The sequence below is a fragment of the Haliotis rufescens genome, unplaced genomic scaffold (genome assembly GCF_023055435.1).
Source record: "Haliotis rufescens isolate VD_foot unplaced genomic scaffold, xgHalRufe1.0.p SCAF_2, whole genome shotgun sequence".
Lineage (NCBI taxonomy): Eukaryota > Metazoa > Mollusca > Gastropoda > Lepetellida > Haliotidae > Haliotis > Haliotis rufescens.
The window spans coordinates 18,428,700-18,452,790 of record NW_025963890.1 but is presented as its reverse complement, the minus strand read 5'-3'; the positions used below and the strand labels follow the sequence as shown (position 1 = coordinate 18,452,790).

Here is a 24,091-nt window from a genome sequence, read left to right as displayed (position 1 = left end):
TTTACCATAGGACATATTATAAATTTAAAAATTAGATTTTTTAGCGTTGCCGACCGCGCACTGACACTTTTGACTAACATCGGTATTGTTTGTCGTATTGCATCATCATTCCTACTAAAGAAAATAACCTTCATGTAGTAAAGATAGTATTACAAGCATGGGCCCTATCCCTCCTTTTTATTTCGAAAAAAATCTTTATTTCTGTATAAATTACCACCAAAGACAATATATAGATCTTAATTGTGCGCACCCCCCTTTTAAAAAAAGCTGTATCCGCCCATGACAAGTTGTTGGCGGAGCCAGAACGTTGAATATTAAATAAAATCATACATTCTACGTGCGCCTCAAACAGTGACATCCAGAAGGAATGAATATTGTTTTACACCGCTTTAGCTCTATCCCATAGATGCGTACCATAAATTGGCGCAACAGTGTGAGCACGTAACACCGGAAATACCATGTCAACAAATCCATACTGAAGTTCGCAAATTATTCATGTAATTACACTGTCTGGCTATAAAATGTCTTCTTTGTATATCTGGACTTATGTTTGTAACTTATTTCATTAATTTTATTCAATATTCCTTTTAATATTGTTTTAATTAATTTCGGTGAAATCGTGTGTGAAGCGATCGGAAGATCGCACAACTCACCGTTATTAACAGCAACCACGGTCAGATTACCGCTATTGACGCCTTGAAACGAACTTTAGTTGAGAGAGAATGGATACATATATCATAAATGCCATACTTTGATTCGTTAAAAGTCATATTTGTTTTTGTTGGACGATTCTATGTCAACACGTAATTCTCGCGATCACGCGATCACGTGCACGGAAGCCTTGACGGTGACTGGTCAGACTGGTTCCATGTAAAAAATAATACCCGGCAATAGCGATCAGCTGCTTCGCTTAGGGTTATAATTATTTTAAATATGTTAAGTAAAAGCTGGCGGCGGCGGGGGCGCGCGCTTTTTGGGTCGAATACGGTATCTCGGCTCGAACCGGCTATCACTCTCTCGTCTCAGAAAAATCTACAACCGATCCAACTGGCAACAAAGTGACATCATACCGGTCGTAGTCTCTCGCACGAGGATACGGTCGGTGGAACGTGGGGAAATTGCACTCCACCAGCGACAGAAGTTATTTTACTTCGTGTCACGGCTATGAAGTAATATACAATGCATTTAGATGGACTAGATGCGATTTTTGTAGCTATACAAGGCATATTTAGCCAGTATGCTACAAGAAGTAGTTTCGTGGAACAGACTCACGAATATAGGTGACGTCACACGAACTATCATGTTGCCAAATCGAAACAGGTGATTTAGAACGTGTTCACATTTTGTTTTTGTACACCCCACTCAGACACAGTATACTGACCCCGAGCCGACCAGTCTTTGTTCTAGCCCCTTAATGCCAAGCGCCAGGTAGGGTAACAACAAGTACCATCTTTTAACGTTTTTTTGGTATGACACGGGCAGGGATCGAACCCCCGACCTTCCAATCTCCGAGTAGACGCTCCGTCAAATAGCTCGAATATTGCTGAGTGCGGCTTTAAACAACAAATAAACGTATTCAAAAACGATTAACATGTTGATGGCTTGGCAGAAGAGGATGTTTTGAAGAGTGCGACACCTTGTCTCAAACCGCTACATGTCGTCATCACACCGTTGCTAGAATATATTTCCAGGATCCGCTTAACCACTCTGCATTTAATTAGTTAAATTATTTGACATTATCTGTTACAGTAATGCAACAGGGGAAATCAATTTGACAGTAAACTGAAACAGGAGAAATTGGGATCTATTTTGGTATTAATTTGTTGCTTAGTGTAGTCTAACATGTGTTCGTACTCGGATGTTTGAAAGATATTAGTACCTCTTAAGATGTTGATATGATAATCCCCTTCGTCGTGGTTTCTTCCATGATAAAATTGTTGTTGTGATATTTTGTTATTTACATATAAGTGGCATACCATGAATTGATCAACATCAACCTATGCTGTTGGTTATAGGCGTCAAATGGATAGGGTGGCCAGGCTCGGTGACTTGGTTGATTGGGTGGAAATCGTACCCCGACGCCTGTGGATCTTTGGTCACAATATCAATCACTGGATTGTCTGGTCTGGACTCGGTTATTCACAGGATGTCGTCATATAGCTGGAGTACAGCACATGAACATTGGGTTTATCTCTGTATAATTTCCAAGTGTGTACTCCTAGGCACCGTTCAACAAAGCGATCTTAGCGTTACGACTATCGTAAGCCAGTGTTAAAGTACGGGACTTACGTTCACCTTAGCGCTAAGATGGCTTTGTGGAACGGGTCCCTGGCCTTTGCCCAATCACATTCCAAGATACTCTACAAACACAGAATACCTGGTGTAAATGACACACTACCTCTTTTGGTATTTTGTTGTAAAAAGTGGTTGGTTGGTTTGTTGTTTAACGCCGCACTCAGCAGTATTCCAGCTATATGGCAGCGGTCTGTAAAAGAATCGAGTCTGGACCAGACAATCCAGTGATTGACATCTTGAGCATCGATCCACGCAATTGGGATCGATGACATGTATCAACCAAGTCAGCGAGCCTGACCACCCGATCCCGTTAGTCGCCTTTTACAGACAGACAGACAGACAAATTTATTCGGTACTTCAGGCCACCGGCCCATAATACAATGGAAATATACTGTATATATATTAAAATTTTGCATGCTGAATAGATTTAATAATGATTTACCGTCCCACACTGTTTCCTTTCGATGTTCATGACTTGGGAGAGCCATTTATAATTTGTTCGTTTTCAGCTGTAACCCAAAGGAAATATGATATATCCATTCATATTTAATTTTTGTATTTAATTGTCATGAACAATTTTTGCATTCATGAAAGGACACTCATGTGGCAAACAAACGTTTGTACAGTTGATGCACATCATGAGGATGTGTGGTTATCTGTGTTATTGGTCATGTACTCAGAGTGACATCTGAAAATAAAAAGTACCATGAAAAGTGTTTTTGTTTTCATGCATCGTGTATATGAATAACAACACCCTTTCCACAACTGATTAAAGATATATTACACGTTCATTGACCCTTGAAGATCCAGGTTAGATTTGGTCTTCAGCAGCCTATGCTTGTGAGAGACTAACGGGATTGGGTGGGCAGGTTCGCTGACTTGGTTGTTGCATGTCATCGTATCCCAATTGCATTGATCAATACTCATGATGTGAATTACTGGATTGTCTGAATCTGGATTGCCATATAGCTGGAATATTGCTGAGTGAGGCGTTAAACAAACAAACACAGTTATCAGTATAATTCAAGAAATATGGCGGGGGCCTGTAAATAATCTAGGCTTGGCCAGATAATCCAGTGATTGATATTATGAGTAACGATTGACGCCTTCTGTGTCCAATGACACGTAATCACCAAGCCTGACTACCCCACCCATTTAGGCGCCTCATAGGACAAGCATAGGTTGCTGGGAACCTATTCTGACCCGCATTCCCACACTGACTGTACACAGTTAATTTTGGGTTATTTACCAAACCCACTCTTCTCCCAATGTTTTTTTCTCGATCACACTCATGAACACTCATCCAAACTGGTTCGTGTTCGTCAAATATTAAACAAGTGCCCTTTGGTTCAACCACGGGACGAATATTCGCCCCCAGACAATAGGACCAAGGAGTGATTCAATATAGATACGATGCATGGAAGGAAGCATGGTCATAAAAGCCATGACTGAAGCCCGGAAGCTCATGTAGACAACAGGTCTGACTTTGAGTATCAACTCAAGCGTATCTTTTCTAACCATGACTGACCATCTCTTTCCAAATTGTCAAATGGCATATGTCCTGGTAAGATGAGACACTTGATACACAAATAGAAATCACAAGTCTTCTCATTGGGATGTAATAATGATGAACAGTAGTGTTCATGGAATATAATTGCTAAACGCGTAAGATAAATCCAAATAACATTTCTTTTTGTACATATGAACCGCCTCCGTGATCTAGTGGTAGAGCGGCCGCGCGAAGTGTTAAAAGATGGTACTTGTTGTTACCCTGTCTGGCGAAGTCTGGGTTTTCATGCGAAACTGCGGGATGGTATTTTAGGGTACCACTTTAAAGTGGCATCAGTCCGGACTAGTACAAACAGGCACACACACACACGCACACACGCACACACACACACACACACACACACTACATAAGTGCAATAAACTTAGATGCGACGTTAAACCCCATTTCACCTCATTTGTGTACATATGGTATAAAGAATTTGATAAAAATCTTAAAACATCTGAACTTAATATCATTTTGGCTCCAAAAATGGGCTTCACATTTTGTACCCATATGGGGAATCGAACCTTGGCCTTTAAAATCACTAGGATACCCAACCGCCCCTATAACATCTGAAGAATAAGAATAAAGCTTTGATCGATACTCATGATGCAAACCACTGGGTTGTCTGGTCTAAACTCCATTATTTACAGACCGCCGTCATGTAGCTGAAATATTGCCTAGTGCGGCCTTAAACAACAAACAAACAAGACATGTACTATGCTCAAATCAGTCTGTTTTAACCAATATTAGGACAACATTCCCCTCCGATGTGTTAATCGTAAAGTAACAAGGAAGAAGACTAACCTGACTTTCCTTTGGCTAATACTTGTAAGTATTAGATCCACCCCTCAAATTTTGCAATTTAGACAAAACTGATACCAAAAGAACTATGATCCAGAAACTGCAGATTGTGTCGAGTCCGAAAGTGTCTAAACAAGCCTCCAGAAGTCTGGTCCTATTTTTAGTATTGCCACCAATATTGATCTTGGTGGCTTTTGGTACCTGTTGTACCTGCACAGATGTACATATGAGCAAACTGGGCTTTGTGATGATGTGTGTATGTGTAGGATATGGACAGGGATATGCGCGTTGGGCGAGTTCGAGGCCGTCAGATGCCCCCATTGCTCATTGATGCATAAATCGAAACAATTTAGTGTTCAGATGAAAATATATATTTTATTTAAAAAACTGGTTTGAGATAAGTTTGCAACCTGGATTATCCATTGGTTATAATTGAAACATCCGAACACCAATATATGATAGAGATTTGCGGAGCAAAAAGTATCATCAGTATTTGTTAGAGACATGAATATAGCGATCAGCATGTCTCACTATACAGAATCAGTCAGGTGGTGAAGTCGTGTCTTTTAATGATTTGGTACATTTTCCATTTGTTTAAATTTTTGTAAAGTTTGTATGATGAGTTGCAATGAAATTAGTGCTCATTTCGGGAGCGGAATCTACATAGCCGTTGACTCTTTCTGGATGAAACTTGCTATACAGATAAGTCAAGTGGTAAACTGGTGCCCTTTGATGATTTGGGATATTGGAAAATACTATTATTTTTTTTCTTCACTTATCTGAAGGTATCCAATGGCAATGAACCAAGAAAGGGGTACTAGTAGCCAAACTCCATTTCCGAATTGCACCAGACTGGGGGGATATGTCATCTCACGATTACTCTTGTGATAAACTATTTCCACTTTTCCCGAAAAAAGGATGTATAAGGACTTCCTCAATGTTATCACCAAGCACCAGTCACGAAATATTTAAGTTCCCTTCCTTCTCATTGACACGAAACGGGAACACCCAGGCTGGTTGTGTGATGCTCTGAAAATCACGCCTTGGTTGTCCTGGTCCAATATGATTACCCTGGACGCAATGGTAAAGTTTGAATACTGGTTACCACATGCATATAAGACGTCAACACCCAGGCTGGTTGTGTGATGCTCTGACAATCACGCCTTGGTTGTCCTGGTTCAATATGATTACCCTGGACGCAATGGTAAAGTTTGAATACTGGTTACCACATGCATATAAGACGTCAACACCCGAGAATAATCAGTCTTGTTTATCCGCCAAAGCAGATTCCATTGGGAGTAGAAGGCAAAATAGCTATGATAATTACGTGAATGGATCACAGAACATCAGTGATGACACCCGTTTTCACCATATATGCAATCATTCTGTCGTGATTCCTTTTATAAAGAATAAGCTCTTAACTTCTTATACTCCCAGAACCCGGTTGTATCAAACTTATGTGATTCATTAACGTGTCATTAAACCTCCATTAACTAATGTGCCATTAAACGGGAAATTACTTAATGGAGGTTTGGGGTCTAATACAGGATGTCCATAAAAAAAGTTGTGTAATGCTCTTGAAACAAAAAAACACGTACAGCACATGAGATGTGTGAGTAGGTGAATTGGATTTAACGCCGCTTTTGACAGTATTTCAGTTATATCATGACGTATCAGCTTAATGTGGGAGGAAAGCGTTTACCACTTTTGTGAAACCTATGAGCACGGATATGGTGCACACCCACCTTGAAACACAATTCGAAACGGGATTCGAACCCACTATCATAGGGTTCTAGCGTGTCTCCATGGGACTCAACTTGAGTTTTCGAGTCAAGAGAACGGGACAATTACTCATATGAAAGATGACAGGAATAAGAACGTGCTCAAAAGTTAATTAAGTTTTGACACGACCGGGTCCAGAATATGACGTCACACGGCTTTTACCCATTGTTTTATGTGCCAATTTAAAATGGCTATTTCAGGATGCCTGGACAAAAGAAATATTTATTACTATGAATATGAACGTCGTCTAAAGGTATATATAGGTAATCTGAGTAATAGAACACATTTTTTTGTGGTTTTTCCATCTTTATTACATAATGATTCCACGTTTTTACAAGCCTTGACACTACCACGTCGACAGGTGTATCAGGGGATATTGTCTCCAACAAAAAATAACTTAACTGACATTAAGAACAGTTTTTAGTTTGATGCAATGGGATACTTGATATACTTCAGTACTTTGTGGCGTAATAACAAACCTTTCGGAATATATTAACATGACGGTCATTTCCAGGTATTTTACATCTGTTAATGATAAATTCAGAAAACAACACAATAATTCATAAATTCAGAATCCTCGTTTTCTTCACTGACACCATAAGAAAATAAGATACACATAAGTAATTGGTGATGTGAAATGATATTTGTGAGGGTCACTTGTTTATTTGTTCAATACGAACTGAACTCTCAAATAAAAAAGTCTGCTTCCGGTGGTTTGCTCCTGTCTTATCAAGACTTTGGCAAGCCCTTGAATGAAAATAGAATGTCTAGGTACACAAAATTACAAAAGCCAGGCCGCCTGAAATCGGATATATTCTATTTCCACAAACAACCGAAAATTATCAGAATCATGTGATTTTCTCTTCAAAACATTTGCCACTCGATCAAATTAAGCAGCTGTACAAGTTAATATATTATGACTTGATACTCTGCTACACCAATTAGAATTGAAAGCTGTACATTATCATGGTAATATTGTCTTCTATACAGTTGCAAGTACATACATATATTTACATGGCTGAAATAGTCATTTTGGTTCAAATCCGTGTGTACACAAGCGCGTAGCACTCTTTTTCCTGGCTCCTATTGGCTTAGCGTTACACCTCTAAAGTTTGTTCCAGTCTCTCTGAACTTTCACGCATTGCATTAAACACATCATCATTACATGGTTCTGCGAAAAAGTCCTTCAGGTTCTTACTGCTCGATGGCTTCTTACTTTCTTCAGTTTCTACCACCAGATCAATCTTCTCTAAATCGTCCTTGGCTGGACCCTGTTTTCCTTGCAAGTTATCCTGTATCTTAAAAACCTCTTTTTCTGACTTTTCCCCACTTCGTTCCAGACTGAAAGATTCCGGACTGGATTCAAAAGCAGAATTTGCATAAGATGTAGGCCTTGATGTTTTAGTGTCTGTCCCGCCATCTTCAATGGACCTGGACTTCCTTTTGGGCAGAGAGAGTTCAAGCCTTCGCCAGAATGTCTTGAGCTTATTCTCTTCTCCGTTCCGAGGCCACTCTATGTAGGTGATCGACTTTAGGATGCTGGTGAGGGTTCTGTCTGTGAGATGCTTCTGTTGACTGATGTCCTCCAGAAGGAGAGGGATGACCTTGTGTTTCTGCTTCAGCATCTCATTGTGTGCAACCTGGTACTCAAACCTGGTAAAGTCACTCTCCATGTATTTCGGGGACAGAACCAGAATCGTTCTCCGACTTTTCTCGATGGCCCATAGGATGTTGTTTGCTATAGCTGAAACACATACAGGAATGGCATAAAAATATGTTCTTCAAGAAGAGGTCAAGGTCATTCCGAGTATGAAACATACAAATAGGAAACGGAAGAATTCTTTTCACTCATATTACAGAGGACGTCTTAGAAAGGACAAGATTTTTTATTAAAAGTATTTCAGCCAGTACATTCTACGGGGATGAGATCATTTTCTGGAAAGTTGGCCATATTGTAGGAGTTTCAGATTTCATTTTCTAAAATTCGTAGAAGTTACTTGCTTGAAACGAAAGGAACCTTGAAAACTCAAGTTACGTTTATTGGATCCACGCACATTTACATGCTAACTACGACATACATACTTTCTCCTGGGACAAAATCTCTCTGATGCAAACACAGCTTGAAGCCCCGTTGTTTTTCCAGCTCGGGATACAAAGTCCTATAAACGAACGTCTCATCTTCTGGTGAGGACTTGTACGATATGAAAGCATCAAATTCCTTTCCATCTACAAATGACAAGTACACATATGCTACTTTTCGTATTCTGAGAATGCTGATGTTTTATCTGACGAGAGTAACAACATTCTTTACGACCATAGACAAAAAGAGGATGGACTCCACTGAAGTCTCCTCGACTCAGTGAAAGCACCAGTAGTTGTCATTTCTTCCATCACTTTCATATTCATTTTAAAATTTATGTACTTTGTGCTGTTTGCCGTCACATCAGTGCCTACGCAGATAAATGATCTAGGTCTGAAATAGGGTACTATGATGATTAAGAATGACATGATGATTTTTAAAAATTGGAATTTAGTTTGGAATCATGTATGATCAGCGAATATAGAGACCTGTCAGATCCATAATCTTAATGCATGCGTACTACATCGCTCTCTCATATATTATAATCCAGATAATGACTTAATAATAATAATAATAATATTATTATTATTATTCCAATTTTTCCCACTCTGCAATAACCATACACTGCTTTGTGGTGTCTCCCGTAGCAACTGACATTACTCACCATCATCCTCGTGAGGCTGGAAGTAGTATAGGACTCGCATGATGAAGATGTTCCTCTTCCTCATGAGGACATAGGCCACGAGGACAAGGGACCCGAGGACGGCCAATAGTGCAATTATACACCCAATCAGCCAGGATTTCCAGTTTCCGGTTACTATAGAACAAAATATAATATCAATGTGACAGACATTGAACAAACAAACTGTAATCATAATCGTAGTTATTAAGAATGGTCTTCCAGATCTGATGTACTACGGTTAAAACCAAGGATCATACTCAGGGCGAACCTGAAATTCAACCCCACGAACTCTTCAACACAAATTTCAGCGCCTTTGGCGACTGGGCCACCTATGGAAGATTAAGATATGAGATCGCCTGTTCTTGTAACGCATATTACCCACGGGACAATGGGCAACACACAGTTCAGTTACTGTCGACGATTAGTTTGATCCGATTCAATGGCAAATCTGAGGAAAAGTGTCTTACTTATTTAACTCGGGTGTTTTAAACTTTTCACCCAAAACAACACGCTATATGATCGCTTATATACTCACCGCTAAAAGAAACGTACAAGAAACCATATATGTTGGTAATATATGAAGAATTACTCATATTCAAGAGACATTAGTTTGGTTCGATGCACAAACGAACATACTGTTATTTTGCATGAAACGACGCTCATGAACGCATCACATGTGACGTCATAGATCCATGACTCGAGATGCACAATTTGTCTCGTGCAGGATTAGGGTGTAACGTTTTGGAAATCACGTGCAGCATATCGTGATAAGAATAAAGACTCTCTGTGGTAACATTTGACTGTTTTGTCATTAAGTGGTACACATTGGAAACATCTCATCTTAACCAACATACTTTTCTATATGTTTCTATGGTTCGCGTTTCTATTGGCGGTGAGTATATATTTAACCCTGAGATAAACAGAAACAGAAAGAAATAATGAATACCAATCGCACATACTAATGGATAAGATCGATATTTTTGTCATAGATGAACAAATATTACATCAATTAGAGTGAGTGAGTTGGGTTTAACGCCGCTTTTAACAGTATTATATCGCGGCGTGTCAGCTTAATGTGGGGGGAAAACCCGAAATGATGCAGGTCTCAGACATTTACCACTTCGGTGAAACCCACGAGCACGGGTATGGTGATGACAAACCTAGAAACATGATCGGGGCGAACCGGGATTCGAACCCACAATCACAGGGTTCTGGTTTCACAGGGACGCAACTCTGCTCAGCGAATCGCGGCGCCTTAGACGACTGGGCCACCCGTGCCCCCACATAAATTAGAAATGACATCCAGTAGCGACCCGTAACCTGCAAATGGTTTTAGCTGCGAGATGAAATTGGTCGAGTACGTAAAGTGTCCCAAAGGACATCCCTCCCCCGCCTCTCCACCCCCACCCACCAACCCCCACTCCACACCCCCAATGATCTTGTTAACCAGAATGTCGACTTACAAATCAAATGATGACACATAACTAAAAACGACAAAACCCTTTCCATAGTCATAAGACAACTCTGCTTAAAGCAGAGTCGATTACACGATTCCGACTACATTATGAGCATGTGTTTCTGAAGCACTTGTGATGCTACTAGGTGTTCCCGAATGTGTTCCCCAGGGTTGGTTGGTTGGTTGTTGTTTTTTTGTTTAACGCAGCACTCTGCAATATTCCTGCTATATGACGGCGGTCTGTAAATAATCGAGTCTGGAACAAACAATCCAGTGATTGATATCATGAGCATCGATCCTCGCAATGTGGGATCGATGAGATGCATCAACCAAGTCAGCGAGCCTGACCACCCGATCCCGTTAGTCGCCTTTTATGACAAGGACTAAACAGGGCCCAACCCAAGTATTCTTGCTACCTGTTGGTCTAGTTTAGCGATTCTACACCACGACAGTATAGGTGAAATTGAATATTTTTCTGTTATGAATGAATCCTGTACAAAGTCCACAGATAGTTGAAAACGCTTATTGCAATAATGTATTGACCACTTCAAGCAATCAAATCTACGGGTGTGGCCAGTGTGAATGTAACTACAATGAAGGAATACACTCCCAAACTCCCATTAGGTTTTAAATATTCAAGACATTGTAATGATCACCGAAGCGAGTCGAGATAACCTTGTTTATGTATGTCTTTTCAGCACAACACTGACATAAACGTTTTGTTAGGGCAACCTAAGACTCGATTACTTACAGACCGCATAGCTGGAATATTGCTCGGAACGACGTTATGAACGCTATTCCAGATATATGACGGCGGTCTGTAAATAATCGAACCTTGACCATATAATCCAGTGATTGATGTATTGAGCAACGATCCACGCCGTCGGTGTCCGATGACGCGCAATCAACCAAGTCAGCGAGCCTGATCACCCGATTGACTACTTCAACCAATCGAACCTACAATTGTCACTACAATGAAAGAATACACAACACCCGTTAGTTTTTAAATATTCAAGACATGCCTGTCACTCAGATTATAATGATCACTGAAGCGAGTCGAGAAACACAATAGGCATTGACGTCAGTCTGTGACAAGGGCGGATGACCAGGTGAGCCCATATCCTCTCCATGTAATTTTCCGCTTCATGCCGGTGTCACGAAATATATTCGCCCCCAGAATAAAATCTCCCCCCGGCGAATTTATACCGGTACAGTTCCGCCCCTCTCGAAATAAAATCTCCCCCACCCTACGAAATAAGATCTCCCCCCAGAATATTTCCTCCCCCGGTCGTTTTATAAATACTTGCCATGCAGTTCAGTGGTTGAGGGTCCCCACTTTTCCTTTCGTTTTTCATTATAATATTTATTTTAAGTTGTATATAACGTAGGAACCCCTTCTCAGATTACTTTATCTCATTTCTATATGACGTGCTATTTTACTTCTCTGTGTTGTTTTTGTTTTCTCTTCAGTGTGAGGTTATACTGTATCATTTTTACTATTTTCATATTTTGCAATATGTTGTGGACATCAGTTATGCAAATCAGTTTCGGTGTGTTTTTTTAACAAGGTGTTCTTCATTAAGATTCACCGCCAGCCCGATTGTAACAATTTTTTACATGTACACTTTGCTTTGACGATGTTGTTTAATACAGGCTGGCGGTTGGTGTTTTTGAATCTATTCTACATGCTAATCTTTTCGGGAAGATGATACACATTTCTCTATATTTTGGGTTACTTTGCTTATATAATTTCCGATTATCATTCTTAGTTTTACTTTTTCTCTTCTGCTGTGGTGATATCCATCCGAATCTAGGACCTTTGCATAGTCCAGATTTAAAGATTATACATCTAACCGTACGCAGTCTTAAAGACAAAGTAGATTTAATCAGTGCTGACTTAGATAGTTATGATGTTGTATGTTTAACAGAAACCTGGTTTCACCATGATATTCTAGCCACTGATATTACACTGATACCATTTTAAAATCGTAGCCTGTATTAAGGAATATATTTTAGATCTTTAATCAGAGTATAACGGACAGCCTGAGCTGGAGGCGCGCGTGGATATGTTGACAGTTTTTACGTAGTTAGTGTTAAAACCGAATGTTTGCGAGGATTAATAAGATTTCTGAATTCAGTTACAACAGTAACCGTCATGTTACATTAAGTCATTTCATTCAAATAAGTTTGGTATGATTATGTCTTATAATTATTTTAGGAGGGAAGGTACAGTTACCAAATAAAATATGCTGAAATATCAATTCATTATGACCATATTTCATAATCTATTTTTTAAAGTAACCCTCCTTACATTAAAGATAACTATTTAAAGAATATAGTACTTAAAGACATCGCAACAAACCGAATAATCAGGGGGGAGACTTTATACTGAGGGGGGCGCGAAATTTATCCGCCCGGGGGAGATTATATTTCAGAACAGATTCTCCGGGGGAGTTTATACCGGGACACCGGCTCACTTGAGTACTGTGTGGTGACAGCACAGCTCATTTACATCTCAGGTTGGTTGGTTGGTTTGTTGTTTAACGCCGCACTCAGCAATATTCCAGCTATAAATAATCGAGTCTCGACCAGACAATACAGTGACTGACTACATCATGCAATTGGGATCGATGACATGCATCAACCAAGTCAGCGAGCCTGACTACCCGACCCCGTTAGTCGCCTCTTACGACAAGCCTTGTCGCCTTTTACGGCAAACATTGGTTGCTTATATCTCAGGAAAACACCCACGGTGGTACATGAGATTCAATTACATACACTTTTCAGTTTGTACAAACTGACAGCATTTAACAGAAATAATGAAAACAGAATAAGTAGACACCAAATCATTTTACAATTGTATTATACACATGAGTAGGGAATTTAGAGAGACTTTAAGATCCCTTACACTGTTACACTATCTGACATAGGGATAACGGTCACTTTCCTTACATCCTCCACACTGTTTACGCAGATTCATGCCCTGGGGACATCTGTCCCACTACATAAAGGGACAATGGGTTCTAGCGGAAATCTACCTCCGGCCCGTACTTGTACACCTCTCAGAGGGGATAGCAAGCAGTACGTTTGTTGACATTCTTATTGTCTCCGGGTACAGGGACTCTTGGGTTTGCGTTCGCGATCGTTGGGACGTTTGTCTATGCATGTCTGGTCAATACGTACACGTCACTACGATCACATCAGTGGCTCCTCATTTTGCGAGGTATGACTGAAACAATTTTGATATAGGATTTTAATATAGCTTCCTTATAGCCCAACAATTACATCAATGTTTTGTTAGGGCAGACCTTGTACCGGTATATGGACTCTGAGACATCAGAACAATATTTCGCCATAAACTTCCACTCTGAAAAACTGCACCATACCTTCAGTACATTATAGATCCGGGGTAGACTCCATGCTTGTCCTAAGTGGCTACTAACGGGATCGGGTGGTCAGGCTCGCTGACTTGGTTGATGCATGTCATCGTATCCCAACGGCGTAGATCGATGCTCATGATGCCCTTCATTGGATTCTCTCGTCCAGACTCGATTATTTACAGACCGTATAGCTGGGTTACTGTCGAGAACGACGTTATCAGCACTATATATGACGGAGGTCTGTAAATAATCGAACCATGACCAGATAAATCAGTGATTGATACAATGAGCAACGATCAACGGCGTCGGTATCCGTCGATGGCACGCACTCAACGAAACCACCGAGCCCGACCCGATCCATTTAGTCGCCTCCTGTGAACAGCATAGGTTGTTGGGGACCTATTCCGACCCGGAACCCCGCCTGCGGTATTCGGGGGTCATGTGCCTAACCCGAACTGCTTTCAGTGTTACTGTTTGTCGATCACACGCGTGAATACTCATCCGTACTCGCTCGTGATCGTCTAATAATAGACAAGTGCCCTTTGCTTGAAACGCGAGACGAATAAGCGCACCCAGACAATAGGACAAGGGAGTGACTCAGCGTATAAACTATATGGATATGTAGTCATGAAGACGATGACGAAAGCGCGTAGAGATTTGTTTTCTGAAATAATATACATATATTGCCAACAGACTGTAAGTATCCACACAAGCTTATCATTTCTAACCAAGCCCTTTGAGTCCGCTTTCTAGTTATAGATATTTGATGCACTAAATTGCCAAGTCGGATATAACCTCTTAAGGCGAGGCACTTGACAATAACCTCATCGTGAACAGTCCTTGTGTAATTTTATCCACTATGCCCCCAATGCTCACATTTGCGTGAGGTAATCAGTTGCGCCGACCTGTTTGAAAGATAAATAGTGGAGTATATGATTATACAGTAAAATACTTCCGAATACAGGGTATGACTATTCCCTGTTCCGACGCTGGCTCCCTTTGAGTCTGGGACTGCTTCGAGGGACACGTAACAGGACTATCTTGGTTTTACTAAAAGAAAAGTCTATTTTACACCGAGGGACTTACCGGCTAGACTCCTTGTCTATTTGGGACAGAACATTTTATTTGTGAGCGTATGTTCGTGTGTGTGTGTGTGTGTGTGCGTGCGTGCGTGCGTGCGTGCGTGTGTGTGTGGAGGGGAAGGTGGAGGTAGGTAATGTCAAAGCGCACCCCCACCAACCCCCATCCCCACCAACCCCTCCCCAGGGTGTGAAATGGTCGGTCCCTATACATTGTGTGTTTTGCCTCACCTGTAATAATGCGTGTTCTTTGGATTACGTCCGTGCAGGCGTCACCGGTGTAAGGTGAGACACAGTTGCAGAACTCAGGTTTGCTGATGTCAAGGCGACTGCAATTTCCATTGTCCCCACAGTCAAGGTCACATGGCCAATTGCAAAACTGACCAGTGAAACCTTTGTGACAGTCGCATCTTGTACCGCTACTTGTTATTAAACAGTCGCCATGGAAACAGAAATAACCGCTCTTACACATTGTTGGTGCAAATGCTGTTGATGCGCTGACTGTAGTTTCCGCTTTCGAAGTAGATGACAGTAGCGTTTCACAAAACCGTCCAGTATATTCCATAGTGCAAATGCAGGATGTACCACAGTCCGCACACGTTCCGGCATTAGTGCATGGGTTGTCATACAGACACATGTCCACGCTACACCCTGTATCGGTGCTTGACGGTGCCGTTTGATTCGTTGTAGGCGACGTGACAGTCAGGGTCGTCGAAGGGGCCGGCGTTTCGCAAAGATCCCCCATATACCCAGAAGGACACTTACATTTTGGTTCACAGGCTTTGTTTTCACAGGTCCCTCCATTCTGACAGGTTGAGTTGACAGCGCACGGGTCGGTCTCACATGTGTCACAAAGTTTTCCTGTGAACCCTGGCTTACAGACACAGTAGATGCCACATGTCGTCATGTTCGTCTTGCATGTCCCACCGTTGTTACAAAATGAGCCAAAGAAACAAGGGCCCATTACATCACAGGATGGCTTGACTGGCGTCAGCTGCCTTTTCTCCCTTCCAGTTGCTGATGCATATGTGATGACACAACTCAACACACACAGCCACATCACCACAGCGGACATCTTCAACTAGGTAACTGTGACTGGTAAACTGCCTTAACCTCAGCAACACAAGGTACTGTCTCTCAACACACTCTCAACACACTGCCTCACTGACGCAAGTACCTGCTCCTGGGACAGTCTGACAACCTCTGTTAACCTGTCCTATGGCGACGAGTATGTTCAACACATGAACAACTATACACTAAGGTCAGATGGCTGTCTCACCAGCCTATTGGCTGCAGAGGGTGTGATCATCCGAACGAACCCGGATCTATTTAGTCCGGTCGGTTTCCGCGCTTCAGTAAATCGGAACAGAGCGATCGTGTCAACGAGTCTTTATGTATATAGCGGGGCTGCCTCAAGGGAATGACCCAGTTGCGGTTGTACTCTTAGTTGTTAGCCAATGCATCTTTCAAATATCCACAGTCCCAGTTTGTTTAATAAATGGGAGCGGTTGAATGCATCGTCCCGTGTAGTGAGTATTTCATGGCATATTTGTGTTAGCCAAACATATCCTCAAATGAAGAAGTGGTTGTGTTTGTTTCGATGGAATAAGATATCGTCATATCAATGTTTATGAATCAATCACTGGATTGTCTGGTCCAGGCTCGATCATCAACAGACCGCCGTCATATTGCTGGAATATTGCTGAGTGCGACGTTAAACAACAAGCAAACAAAACTAACGGGGAAAACTTATCACTTATCTGCGTATCACTGACTATCATGGGAAAAAATAAATAAAGCAAAACGAAGGACGATTTGCAACAGGAAAATAGACTGATGTCCATTGAACTTGAATTCACCACGGCAGTGTCAAGATATGTCCCCTGTGAACGTCATCTCAGGCTAATGGAGTGCGGTGTCAATTGTTAGATCACTGGTCGCGCTGAGTGCCACAGATCGATAATCAAGATCTATATTGTAATAAAACGGGTCATACTTCGCGAAGTGCATCAAATCACATGAAAGAGTTACTGTATGATGTTACGATGAACACCAAATACCTATAACAACGATTTGTGCAACTCCAGTTTCAAGCACTTCAAGTGCACGAAGCGGCTCATTTCAAGAGGGGCATAACGTTTACGAGGTTTGGCCAAAGTTGTTTTTCACAGTTAAAACACCTCCGTTGTTTACTTTGTTTGTAGGGGCGGTCGGGTAGCCTAGTGGTTAAAGCGTTCGCTTGTCACGCCGATTCCCGACATGGGTACAATGTGTGAAGCCCATTTCTGGTGTCCCCCGCCGTGATATTGCTGGAATATTGCTAAAAGCGGCGTAAAACCATACTCACTCACTCACTCACTCACTACTTTGTTTGTATTGACTCTTCTTTGAACGTTCGACGAATATTTTACTATGGGATTTTATGCATGTAACGACCGGGGCGCATGTGCCATTAAAGGGTCATCATGTGTTATTGTGGCAGTGTTTGTACATGTGATTATCATGCATGACTGAAAATCCATATTAATATTATTTTAATAGGATTTTTAATGGTGCACGGGGATTTTCATTTCCTCTAGTAGTAGTAGTAGTGAGGTAAGGAGAAATGGGGTTTAACGTCGCGTTCAAGATTATTGCACTTACAATGTATATAGCAACATGTGTGTATGTGTGTGTATGTGTGTGCGTGGCTGCTTATACTAGCCAAGACTGATGCCGATTTATAGTGCTAGCCAACTGAGATACCATGCCGCAGTTTAACATGAATACCCCACTCAGACACAGTATACTGTCTCCGAGCCAACCAGTCCTTATTTCAGCCCCTAAAAGCCGAGCGCCAGACAGGGTTACAACTTTAGGGTAGCAAGTACCATCGTTTAACGTGGTTTGGTATGACGTCACCGGGGATCGAACGCCCGACCTTCCGCTCTGCGGGCAGAGGCCGTCAGTAGTTTTGAGGTTTAATGAAACATACTGATCTGTCCTCATGTGGTCAATGAACAATGTCAAGGGATCACAGAAACAGACAGCTGTCCGCTCTCATCTCACATAAAACAATATATTCTTAACGTATTTGCCTATTGCATGTATGCATGTTATAAAGCGACGGAAAACGAAATACTAAAATTTAAAGTAGTACATTGTATGCATGTTCGATCATGAGTCTCACGATTATATCACTTTCCTCCCACATGAAGCTGACACGCCGCGATATGACTGGAATACTGTTAAAAGCGGCGTTAAACCCAACTCACTCACACTCACGATTATAATCCTAGAATAAGTACAACCACTTTCAATGTATTTTAACAGATACATTAACAACGACGTCAGTTCCGAATGAAATTTCCGGGTATCAAATACTCAATAACACCCTCAAATCTGAAAACAAATAATGTTTATCTCCAAACTGAAACATTTCAAACCTATTCTCATGCAGAACGTCGTGGCGATACAGAAGCTATGCCTGATGACCACACACCCAACACACCTAAAGCCACAACCACGCACACCACGCCTACGCTCAGTGTTCACCCACGCCTATCCATTATCCTATGAAATCGATATATATCCGAAACTGATATAATCTCAAACATATCTGGGTCCTGTTTGTGCAAATTCCACTCGCGTGCTGTCATGACAAATTCCGTGTAATGTTAGTTGGTTGCAATCTAGCGATGATTTAGCAGTAGGGTTGGTGGTAAGCTTGAAGTCATTTTTATATTAATAATATTTGTGTAGTATTTGAGAATCAGTTTGAAATGTGTAGATGTAGGAGAAATAATATAGCAAACCTCATTTAATATGCAGAAATGGCTCACACAGGAGATATCGCTTGTGTGATATCATATTTAGTCAATAGAGTAGATATTGCTTTCCTGATCACCCAATGATCGATGGGAATAGTCTTTAGCTTGATGTTTAAATGTTTAAATCTAACACAGATATTACTACTGTAGACAATGAACACACGTGAACAGGTTGAAATAGATATTGAATAGTAACAGGTAGTCGCACCAGATAACTATTTTAATAGAATTAAGAAAGTGTATGTGGATATATTCTTGCGAGGTTATGCGCCTTAAAACAATTTTAAGAAAGTCTCACAAATCCTCGCGGTTGTCAAATCACTACAGTGATGTACAAAATTAAGTGTCTAAACAGATATGATTTTTTTATTTATCGAACTTGTCCGAATATTTTAGCTCTTTAGTCTTTTGGTATGCGAAGTCGATGCATATTTCAGCAATTTGGTCTTTGGTGAGTGAACTTGATGTATTGATCAGCTACTTGGTCTTTTGGTGTGCGAACTTTAAGCATCATGGGTTTGTTTTCAATGGAATGCCTGACAGTGTACATGAAATAGACCGTTACACTGTGGCTATTCGTGCAGGGCATGTGGAAAGTGTTGTTTCTTCCTCAAAGAAAGTCATCGAGTCGTACAAGTAACACTTTTCTGAGTACGTCACTATGGAACGTTCTATCTGCACAGATCAGCAGCACATCACATTGATAAAACATCTCTCAGACTTACTGAGTGAACAATGTAATACGCCTTGTGTTTTGCAGGAGTCTAATGCCTAGTGTTAAATTAACAAATGTTAACCAACGGTTTTCATAACCACTACCTTCAACCTTGAAATAAAGTGGTGGTGTCGGTTGATTACCACTTTACCAGTCGACTGAAAGGATAAGTGGTTAACGGTACAATGATCTGTTGGCTGTAACCGATTTAACCGAGTATTACCGAGCCCTCATTGTCCGAGTGTAACAGTCAATCGGCAGCATTGGGATGCCATGTGAACTGCAAAACCAGACATTTAAAAAAAAAACAAAAAAAACTAAGAGCCCAAATCGTTAAAAAAAACATGTTGCAACTATGTATTTTTCGTCGCAGGCCAATTTCTTTACCATCAGTCTGGAGCATAATTATTTTTTTTAAAGAATTTTCTGGGACGTTTTTTCCCCGATAAAATCCCAGGCTACCCGTCACGTGGATATAACACGTGAACTGTATGATCCTGTATTGCCCCGAGCTGTCGGACTGTACACTGACATCAAGATCAACCCTCCACCTCAGCATAGCATGGACCAGTATCAGTATAGTTGTAGGATCAATTACATCTATACATCCGGTTCAGTTGCAAGGTCGTTTTTCTTATTACCTACAATTGCTGATACTGTCTAACAATTCGTAAGCGCTAATACAATAATCTACCACCGATATTCCTCTGCTGGAAAAAAATAAAAGTTAAAACAACAAACAGACAAGCAAACAAACAAACAAGATGTCATCTACCCGAGGCAAGAGACCTATCGGGACCTATCAGCCTAGTAACGTTCTGAAAACGTTCTGTGATGTTTCGGTGAAATCATTTTTTCAAGTGGTTGCATGGGTTGCTGAAGACCTACTTTTACCTGGATGTTCACGGTTTGAGTCGGACTAGTGGCAGTAGGTACATTCCGGGAATCACGACCCCATACATGTAACCGAGCTCAAACAGGCTTTCCGCGTGACAAATCATAGTTAATGGGTCTGCTCATGTAACCGAGCTCAAACAGGCTTTCCGCGTGACAAATCATAGTTAATGGGTCTGCTCACAGTTAGTGACATATAAGCTTGATATTTCCTTATGACGTACAGTTTCAACCGAGCGAATAACAGACAGCAAAGGTGGGGTATTCACACACCACAACCGGGTCGCACGAAGGTAAACCCCCCCCCCCCCCCCCCCCCCCACACACACACACACACACACACACACACACTAACTTCAATAAAAGATTTACAGAGAGGGCAAGACTTACAGAAGAAGTCTATTTAGTACTTAGATCCTGTTCTTTTGTCACGATAGTGTATGTGGAGAACATCCCGGGTTCACAGGGTTACACGACTTGGGATTATGTGAATAAACCTTGTAATTCTACCCTCCCTTTCCTCAGAAACTGGTTCCCAAAATACCCAGTAATACTATGGTACTCAATCTGGAGATATACTTATTACGTGCATGATACATATCGTCTTCGGAGTATAATGCCTAATTAATAGCTCCTAATTAATTTGCTATGCTATGCTATGCTATGCTATGCTATGCTATGCTATGCTATGCTATGCTATGCTATGCTGACATGTATTTCCTCCAACATGCATCATTGAGATCATCAGGAAACAGGTCTTATATCAATTATACATGTTATTTTTTTACTATCTTTAGGGGCGGGAGGGTAGCCTAGTGGTTAAAGCGTTCGCTCGTCACGCCGAAGACCCGGGTCCGATTCCCGACATGGGTACATTGTGTGAAGCCCATTTCTGGTGTCCCCCACCGTGATAGTGCTGGCATATTGCGAATAGCGGCGTAAAACAATACTCACTCACTCTAACTATCTTTGATTCTGTACACCGGTAATAGCGTCAGGAGTTGTCACATATATTATGTACCATGCTTCATTATGGACAGTGTAGTACTTAATAGATAACTATGGGGATTAACTCGGCTGCAAACCAATGGTTCGGGCATCACGCTAAAGAACTGGGTTCAATTCCCCCTGGCTCCTTGGTGATGTATTACTAGACTAATGTTACTATTTATATTAGATAGCTACGCGATAAGTCGCAAAGAACAATGAAGAATGAAACGTGGTTTATTTCACGATAAGCCATAGTTTTATCATTTCAGGAGATTCGAACATGCGCTCGTAACCTGATGATGTCGTATATTGGACGACATTGTTTTTGAGAGGGGAGTGTCGAATGAGTTGTGTCTCATAGACGTAGCTGGGCAACGTAGATGAACGCGATGGCGGAACGATCCCATCCAAAAGCAGGAGAGGATTGAGGATTGTGAGAATATGCTTGAAATACCCACCTGGTCATAAAATGGACTTCGGACAGCCGAGATCGGATTCTATTGAAGGAGTCATCATTATTTAAATACGGGTAAATATTTTTTAACCTTGTACATTTTATCCTCATCCTAGGGTCTGTACGTACATATAAGAAATAAACGACTCGTGGTCTTGTGTATAGTACAATAAAACGCTGCAGGGAGAATAAACCATGCTGGGCGTAGTCCTTCATGGTTTCTTCTCCTGCAGGGTTTTATTGTGCGATAGACAACTCCCACTCGCTGTTTATTTCTTAATGAGGTATTTATCTATAACCATTGCCTCTATATGTTTTGCCTTCTGAACGTAAAAACAGTGTGCACACTTTGTGTAAATCTGAGTGGTTGTATTGTCATGGAGATCCTGACTAAACAAAATCACATACCCAACAAGCTGATTCATCAGTGGATTACAACACTTCAGAAAGTATTAGCGTTTATTCCCTATTCAGTATAAGCGCACGCATACACACTAACGAGCGAACATATACACACGCGCGCGCGAGAGAGCGAACACACAGTCACTCACGCGCGGGCACACACATACAGAGTCACTCACGCGCGGGCACACACATACACAGTCACTCACGCGCGAGCACACACACACACAGAGACACTCGCCCGAGAGCACACAGACGCTTATACACACCACTGCTGTATGTCACCATTACAGCCATATAACTTCCCATCACTGTACCTATGGCACGTCACAAACATAATCTGTCTTCGGTATTGTCATTCTAAAACACTTATTAAAAATAGTACCATGACACTGTAGCTCACTTGAATATGTAGTCAACAGTCACAGTAAAAAGGTTGGCGTCCGCATTGATATTCAAATATTTTTTGAGGACCAAAGTATTAACCAATGTGAAATAAGAACTACCTGCATCTGCAAGAATGAATGTGAGTGCGAGTGAGTGTGGTTTTACGCCGCTTTTAGCAATTTCTCAGGAATATCTCGGCGGGGAGCACCAGAAATGGGTTTCACACATTTTTACTCATGTGGGGAATCGAATCCTGGTCTTAGGCGTGGCGACCGAACGCTTTAACCATTAGGCTTCCTAAACCTACGGAAGCCTTTTAGGGCCATTTGGTTTTTTCGATACTATCTTGAAATTTCAACTAGGTATCAGATAATAACTTGAAATTTCAACTTAGCATCCTGAAATTTCAAGATGATTATCTTGAGATTTCAAGTTAGTATGTATCTTGAAATTTCAACTTAGTATCCTGAAATGTCAAGATACATAAATTGAAATTTCAAGATATGAAATTATGGAAGATTGTTGCAATAACCAACATGGTTTTTGATTACACAAACTCTGAGCCATACCACTTTCCCATCTGTTTCACACACACACAAATCTTAATGAATGAACAAAAAATGATGTCATCATAGTAAAACATAATGCCAGAATGCCTAGTCTGTCAGTAAAAGAAGAGAAGAAATAAGAGCATTACAGTACAGTTTACGGTGAAATGATGAACAGCAGCCATAAATGTTTATTCCTTTTAACGACCATGGGGGAAATCATGTTCGAGCCCCTTGAGAAACAAGCAGGAAAAGTTTCAGCATCATCGGTCCAGAGATACAGATGTCGACGACGACGAAGGACGCCGAACAAGGGGGGTTAATTAATGAGTATATGATACAAATGCTTCTGTGGCTGCACACGTCGAACAAATAGCACAACTTGACGTGCACAATAGATCACTTTGCCAGTCATCAGGTATACATAACATTAAGGAAGTGTTTTATTATTACGTGATAAAGATTGAGCTCAGTAACAGGACGTGAATGGCATTGATAAATTGAGCAGCTGCTATATTGAGATAGAAATGAGGCTATTAATAACAAAAATATAGGCAAAGCTAGGCAAGAAATTCCATTAAGGCTCCGCGCGTGTTCCAGATTTCACAAAAACAGAATCAGAAAAGGAGTCATAGACTCCTGTCATTGCTCATTGTAATTTCAAACAGTTGTAGCTGTTAAATCCTTAACAAAGTGCAAGGCATGAATAAGCTACCTTATCATACCCCCATGATGAGATCTGATTGGTCCACGTGATTTTGATAAAATACTCTGTATCCCGCATT

At 41.1% G+C, this 24,091-nt stretch overlaps 1 protein-coding gene across 1 annotated transcript; it reads right to left on the bottom strand.

The window, feature by feature from the left end:
* Positions 1-6,715: 6,715 nt before the first annotated feature.
* LOC124138794 (cell death abnormality protein 1-like) lies at positions 6,716-16,467 on the bottom strand. The gene is made up of 4 exons (XM_046505663.2): positions 15,339-16,467; positions 9,175-9,327; positions 8,513-8,656; positions 6,716-8,174 (listed from the first exon to the last, which is right to left on the bottom strand). Exons 1-4 carry the CDS (start codon positions 16,180-16,182, stop codon positions 7,528-7,530), a joined length of 1,788 nt encoding a protein of 595 aa, XP_046361619.2. The 5' UTR covers positions 16,183-16,467; the 3' UTR covers positions 6,716-7,527.
* Between the last annotated feature and the right edge of the window lie 7,624 nt (positions 16,468-24,091).